This window comes from Quercus robur, chromosome 8, assembly GCF_932294415.1.
Source record: "Quercus robur chromosome 8, dhQueRobu3.1, whole genome shotgun sequence".
Lineage (NCBI taxonomy): Eukaryota > Viridiplantae > Streptophyta > Magnoliopsida > Fagales > Fagaceae > Quercus > Quercus robur.
Window position 1 is genome coordinate 3,855,311 of NC_065541.1, and position 7,988 is coordinate 3,863,298.

The 7,988-nt window shown below is 34.8% G+C and overlaps 1 protein-coding gene across 1 annotated transcript; it reads left to right on the plus strand.

Moving 5' to 3' along the window:
* The first annotated feature begins 2,048 nt into the window (after positions 1-2,048).
* LOC126695704 (uncharacterized) lies at positions 2,049-3,242 on the plus strand. Its single transcript, XM_050392536.1, has one exon. It carries the CDS (start codon positions 2,049-2,051, stop codon positions 3,240-3,242), a length of 1,194 nt encoding a protein of 397 aa, XP_050248493.1.
* Positions 3,243-7,988: the final 4,746 nt, after the last annotated feature.

Below are 7,988 nucleotides of genomic sequence, written 5' to 3' on the forward strand. Positions count from 1 at the left end.
CTCTTTGGTTAGGTTCTTTTTTATTATGTGGATGCTTGTGATTTGTTAGGTTCTTTTCACAGGTATAATTTTTTCTTTCTTATTGTTTCTAGTAGTTGTATCATTTTCAAGATTGAAGGACTTATAAATTTAAGTTTTCTTTTGCAGGCTAAATACACATTATTTGCAATAACTTTGGATTTCTTTTTCTGAAAGTTGTAAGCTTAGCTTGAGCAAAGTAAGTAAATTCTAGTTAAAAACTTATAAAATTTTATATTTGTGATGTTGGAAATTGGATTTGTGATGGTATGTTGTGTTGGAGCAAGCGGGTGGCTTGCATGGTGTTATAAGGTGGTTTAAATACATATTGGGAGTGTTTTACATTCTTTTGAATTATGATTGGGTATTATTGATTAGATGTAATGAATAGTAGAATTTAATACTTGTAAGCATTATAGTTGTGATGTTTGTATTTGGTTTTCTTGTGGATTATTGGTTTGAATGAGTATTGTTGATTAGATGTGATGAATAGTATTTTATTTGATTTAAATACCTATAAAATTTTATATTTGTGATGTTGGAAATTGGATTTGTGGTGGTATGTTGTGTTGGAGCAAGCGGGTGGCTTGCATGGTGTTATAAGGTGGTTTAAATACATATTGGGAGTGTTTTACATTCTTTTGAATTATGATTGGGTATTGTTGATTAGATGTAATGAATAGTAGAATTTAATACTTGTAAGCATTATAGTTGTGATGTTTGTATTTGGTTTTCTTGTGGATTATTGGTTTGAATGAGTATTGTTGATTAGATGTGATGAATAGTATTTTATTTGATTTAAATACCTATAAAATTTTATATTTGTAATGTTAGAAATTGGATTTGTGATGGTATGTTGTGTTGGAGCAAGCGGGTGGCTTGCATGGTGTTATAAGGTGGTTTAAATACATATTGGGAGTGTTTTACATTCTTTTGAATTATGATTGGGTATTGTTGATTAGATGTAATGAATAGTAGAATTTAATACTTGTAAGCATTATAGTTGTGATGTTTGTATTTGGTTTTCTTGTGGATTATTGGTTTGAATGAGTATTGTTGATTAAATGTGATGAATAGTATTTTATTTGATTTAAATACCTATAAAATTTTATATTTGTAATGTTAGAAATTGGATTTGTGGTGGTACGTTGTGTTGGAGCAAGCGGGTGGCTTGCATGGTATTATAAGGTGGTTTAAATACATATTAGGAGTGTTTTACATTCTTTTGAATTATGATTGGGTATTGTTGATTAGATGTGATGAATAGTAAATTTCGATACTTGTAAGCATTATAGTTGTGATGTTTGTGTTTGGTTTTCTTGTGGATTGTTGGTTTGAATGAATATTGTTGATTAGATGTGATGAATAGTATTTTATTTGATTTAAATATTTGTAAAACTCTATATTTGTGATGTTGGAAATTGGATTTGTGGTGGTATGTTGTGTTGGAGCAAGCGGGTGGCTTGCATGGTGTTATAAGGTGGTTTAAATATATATTGGGAGTGTTTTACATTCTTTTGAATTATGATTGGGTATTGTTGATTAGATGTAATGAATAGTAGATTTCAATACTTATAAGCATTATAGTTGTGATGTTTGTGTTTGGTTTTCTTGTGGATTGTTGGTTTGAATGAGTATTGTTGATTAGATGTGATGAATAGTATTTTATTTGATTTAAATACCTATAAAATTTTATATTTGTGATGTTGGAAATTGGATTTGTGGTGGTATGTTGTGTTGGAGCAAGCGGGTGGCTTGCATGGTGTTATAAGGTGGTTTAAATACATATTGGAAGTGTTTTACATTCTTTTGAATTATGATTGGGTATTGTTGATTAGATGTAATGAATAGTAGATTTCAATACTTATAAGCATTATAGTTGTGATGTTTGTGTTTGGTTTTCTTGTGAATTGTTGGTTTGTTATTCTTATTTTACCTAAGTAGCTTATAGACTTAGATGTTAGAATACATTATGCATGAGTTGTCCTTATTTTGCTAAAATAGCATTCATCTTGCAATTGTAGTCAAACATGGATAAAAGTTGGATGACAATGGGTAAGACACCTGATGGCAGATTAAGTCGTCCATATATTGAAGGGGTCAATGCATTTATTAATTTTGCAAAGGCAGTTGTGGACTTGAGTGGTAATATTCCGTGTCCGTGTATTCACTGTGTGAATTGCTATCGACAATCTCTTCATACTGTGCGTATCCATTTGCTTCATCGTGGGATTATGCAATCTTACATTAATTGGCATAATCATGGAGAATCTCGTGTATTGAACGAGAACATTCATGATAATGAAATGTCGGATGGTGATCATATGGATGGTATCGATGCCTTGGTAGGTGATCGAATTAGAGGGGAACCGAGGAATGTAATCGAAGATGAGGAGGTGCATCATTTTGACAAACTTGAGGAAGATGCAAAGCGTAAGTTGTATCCGGGTTGCACTGATTATAGTATCTTGAAGTTTGTTATTGAGATGTTGAATGTAAAGGTAATGACCAACTTGAGTAATAAGGGACTTGATATGATGCTAGAATTGTTGACAAAGGTTTTACCGAAAGGTAACTTGATTCCAAGGTCAACTTATGAAGCAAAGAAGATATTACGTGACTTGGGCATGTCATACGAGCATATAGATGCATGCAAAAATGATTGTGCACTATTTTGGAAGGAAAATGAAAACCTTGATAAATGCCCGGTGTGTGAGGCGCCTAGGTACAAGGATACACGTGCCCAAGGTAAGAAGATTTCTCATAAGGTATTGCGTTACTTCCCGTTGACACCGAGACTGAGGAGATTGTACATGTCAAGCCAAAGAGCTAAGGACATGAGATGGTATATAGACAAACGTGTGGATGATGGGATAATGAGGCATCCAGCTGATAATGAGGAGTGGAAGGAGTTTGATTTGCAATATCCTGATTTTGCCCTCGAACCTCGCAATGTAAGGTTGGGGTTGGCTACAGATGGATTTAACCCTTTTGGGAATATAAACAACAACTATAGTATGTGGCCTGTCATACTTATCCCCTATAACCTACCGCCTTGGCTGGTTATGAAAGAGCCATATTTTATGTTGTCTTTGCTTATTCTTGGTCCTCATCAACCGGGAAATGAAATTGATATTTACTTGAAACCATTGGTTGATGAGTTGAAGGAGTTGTGGGAAGAAGGTGTAGAAACGTATGATGCTTATAGTAAAGAGCATTTCTAGATGCGTGCAACTTTGTTGTGGACAATACATGATTATCCTGGATTTGGTAACGTGTCCGTGTGGAGGACAAAGGGTTATCATTCTTGTTACACTTGCAATGATGAACCATATTCAGAAGGTTTGGAAAGTAAAATTGGATTCATTAACCATCGAGCTTATTTGCCTATGGAACATCGTTAGAGACATAGTCGGTTGCATAATGGTTTACCAAAGAAACAGAAGAGATCTTTAGAGTTACAAGTGGGAAAGATACAAGAGCAGCTAGATAGAATGCCAAATATAATTTTAGGAAAGCATCCAAGTAACAAGAAGAGACAACTCATTGGGGAGCCAAATTGGTCAAAGGTAAGTATTTTGTATAAGCTTCCATATTGGAAAAATAAGAAGCTTAAGCACAACATTGATGTTATGCATGTGGAGAAGAACATTAGTGAGAATACTTATGGTACTTTGTTGGGCATTGAGGGGAAAAACAAGGACACTGACAAGGCACGGATAGACTTGCAAAATATGAACTTCAGGCACACGTTGCATTTGAAACAAGGTCCTGATGGATCATATGACAAGCCTCAGGCTTTCTTTTCATTAAGCCCCAATGAAAGGGATGGTTTTTATGACTTTTTGAAATCAGTCAAGTATCTAGATGGCTATGCAGCCAACATATCAAGGTCAGTGAATGCAAAAAATGGTAGATTATCTGGTTTGAAAAGCCACGACTGTCATGTGCTACTACAACGAATTCTTCCAATTGGGTTGCGAGGGTTTGCAGATAAGGACATTAGTATTGTATTGTTTGAGTTGGGAAACTTCTTCCAAGACTTATGCTCAAGGACCCTAAAACGGAGTGAATTAGAGAAACTAGAAGAACGTATAGTTCTTATACTATGCAAGCTTGAAAGGTTCTTTCCTCCAGCATTCTTTGATGTTATGGTCCACCTTGCTATTTATTTGCCTCGAGAAGCAATTCTAGGAGGCCCGGTACAATATCGGTGGATGTATCCAATTGAAAGGTAATTAGATCATTTGATGCATTCAACAATTGTATCTTTCCCACGTGGTATAAAATCACATATTGTGCGTATTTTTTCCTCGTAGGTACCTTGGAAAATTGAAAAGATACGTTTCCAACCGAGCTCGACCAGAAGGTTCGATTGCAGAGGCTTACATTCTTAAAGAATGTATTAACAACTGGTCTTTGTATATTGATGGGATCGAAACTGTACATAACCGAAGAGAAAGAAATGAAGATTTTGGTGAATCTAGCGAAGGATTGGTAGTTTTTTCACAGACTGCCCGACCTACAGGTGGTAGGCGGAATGATGGCGACTTGTCTCGTGCATTGCTTGTCACTGCTCATTGGTACTTGTTGTACAATAGTCCTGAACTAGAGCCTTATTTAAAGTATGTGATTTCATATGCATATATTGTTTGATCAAGTTTTGAATATTATCTACAATGCTTAACTGAAAGTAAATCACCTTATTTTTAACAGCGAACATAAAAGTACATTGCATAATCCTACTGGAGAAGCCATAACTCAAATCCAACGACAAGAGTTTCCCAAGCGGTTCAGAGAACGTGTAAGATATTTGAAATTTAATCACACTAATAAATTTATGAGATTAAATTTATTCGTCATTGCTTATTACTAATTAATATCACTTGTGTGTCATTATAGATGAATAGATTGAAAGTTAACGAGTCATCAGAAGCTATTAAACAGTTATGGTCATTAGCAAATAGTCCTAAACCGCATGTGAAGGAGTACACAGTTTGTATGGTCAATGGTATAAAGTTCCATACAAAGGACCTAGACAATCGTCGTGTAACCCAAAACAGTGGTGTATGTACCGAAGGGGACCATGAGGGAGAAACGCACAACTTCTATGGTCATGTGTGCAAAATTTGGGAATTAGAGTATATGTTTCGCCATAAAGTTGTTTTGTTCCAGTATGAATGGTACAATACTGGTACCAATGGTCGAAGGAGAACGATAAGAACCGATGCACACTGCACGAGTATTGATGTTACAAGTCGGTGGTATCAAAATGACCCCTTTATACTTCCTAGTCAAGCGAAACAAGTTTTCTACCTTCAAGATACCAAATTGCGTGACCCTTGGAAAATTGTGCAATGCATCCAACATAGGGGAGTGTTTGATGTCCCGGAAGTTGGGGGTGGAGAATCCAATGATAATACAGAAGATAGTGACGCATTCCAACAAGAAGCAATTGTTGATGTTGTCACTATCAATGTTGATGACAATATTATTGAGTATTGTATGGGTGATGTTGAAACTGAGGTTGTTCCTGAAGGTGGAACTTCAAGAGACGCTAATCAAAATGAAGAGCATGACATACCTGATGTTGATCTTGATATAGATTATGATATGTAAAGTTCATAACAATTGTCTTAAATGTTGTTTGCTTGTCTTAAAGTTTTATGCTTATCTAAGTAGTAATTGTTATTGAGATGTTTTGTACTTATCTTGAACTTGATATGAATATTGATGTGGTTATTTGTTGTGTTGAGTTAGTAGCAATTGTGTTCAAATTTAGCACTTGTGAATTGCTTGATATGGAGAATGGTGTGAACTATGATATGTAAAGTTAGTAGTAATTGTTATTGAGATATTTTGTACTTATCTTGAACTTGATATGGATATTGATGTGGTCATTTGTTGTGTTGAGTTAGTAGCAATTGTGTTCAAATTTTGCATTTTTGAATTGCTTGGTATGGATTATGACGTTAAGTTAGTAGCAATTGTACTTATCTTTCATGTCAATACATAGTTTCAAAAAATGCCCAAAAAGGCCAAATACACTCATAATATACCGAGTTATGAGATGACAAAATTGGATAGAATGAGGCAAAACCAAGAGAGAATTGATGCTTTGGGATTGAAGCACATCTCAACTTCTCTAAAGGATTCTGCTCAGTCCAATTGTGCAAAAAGGAAAAGAAGTAGAGCTAGTGTTGTGGTAGATGATGATTATGTACCACCTATTGGTGACGATGAGAATGATGATGAGTCATCTAATTCTTTAATAAAATAGATGTTTCATAGGGTACAATAGATAATAACTTTGTTGTTCCATTATTTGTAATGACTTGGTTGTTAAATTATATATATGTTTGTTAGTTACAAATGGCACCAGGACGACTAACACGCTCACGAGGTGAGGCATCTATCCCGGTGGTCCAATCTACGGTTCAATCTACGGAAACATCTCCTGAAGTAAATCCTCTCGTCCAAAGTTCTTCTAGTGCGGAGGCTACCGACGCATTAACTAACACGACTGGTAATTACATAAAACATACTTAATTACAACTACACCCTATCTTTACTATTGATATTATACTTAATGTACATGGAATGTATAATTTTTTAACATTGATAATGTTTAAATATGATCTACTAGCAGAAATACTCGTGGAACAACACGTGGTATAGCAGTACGGGCACTTGTTGAAAAAAGTGGTAAGTTGCCAGTACGTATAGCTGCAGAGTATGATGCTCCTGTTGGGACTAATGCGTGCAAACTTGTCAATCAAATTGGTGTACAAGTGCGAAGTAATTTGTCCAGTTATAATGTGAAAAATTGGAAAAGTGTTGATGCTGCTACTAGAGATGTGGTGCTTCAAAGTATAGCGGTAAATTTACATTGATAGCGTCTAACTTGTCTTTGTTGTCATTAAGCATATTAAGTACATATAATAATATTTTTATAATACATATACACTTCATTTTACAGGATCAGTTTGAGCTAGAAGGAGATTCTAACTTGGTGAACAAAACAATAAATACAAAATGTGGAAGATTATTGAGTTGCAGCTCTAACAAGTTGTATCAGACTTATAAAAAACTCGTACAATCTCATGGTGCTGACTATGCAAAAAGCCACCCGCCAAAGAATGCCACACTTAAGCAGTGGACTGAACTCATTGAAGGGAGATGGACCAATAAGGACTGGCTGGTAAATTATTTATCCAATATTTACAATATTATGTTGTCAAATGATTAGATTAATACTTAGATGAAGTAAATGTATACTGTTTTATTCATGAACTAATAAATATCTTGAATGTTCTTTATTAGGAAAAATCAAGAATTAACTCTGAAAATAGGAGCAAAACTTCAGGTAAACATAGATGCGGGTCAAAGGCACTTGCTGTTAGGGTTGATGAGGAGGTGTGTGTTTTTTCATTTTCTTAAACCTTAGTGTATTACATGTTGTGATTAATTAACTATAAATAACTAACACTTGAATGTTAATTAATTAGACAAATAATAATGGCGGTCAAGTTCCTGAATTGGCAAAAATTTACAAAGATGTTCATTTCAATCCAAATACAAATAGGTGGATACAGCCTGAGGATGAAGCGACATATGTATGTGTATCATTCCATCCCTATTATTCTATCTTTATCATGTTTGTAAAGTTATAACATATGTATTATTAATGTTGTGATTGCTTGTTTTTTTATCTTTCAAATGGTAGGAAACTATTCTCAAAGTGCAAGAGGATCATTGTCAAGATCCTAATGCAATTCCCCTTACACAAGAGGAGATCTCAAACTTGGTTTTTAAGAAGAAATCCGGTATTGTAAAAGGACTTGGCATGAGACCTTCCTCTTCTCTAGTAACCACTGCCTCATCTAGTTCGGTGGAGTATATTCATCGGTTAGAAAGTGAGATAATTGAGCTCAAAGAGGCAAGAGCTAGGGATGAAGAGGAGCAAGCTA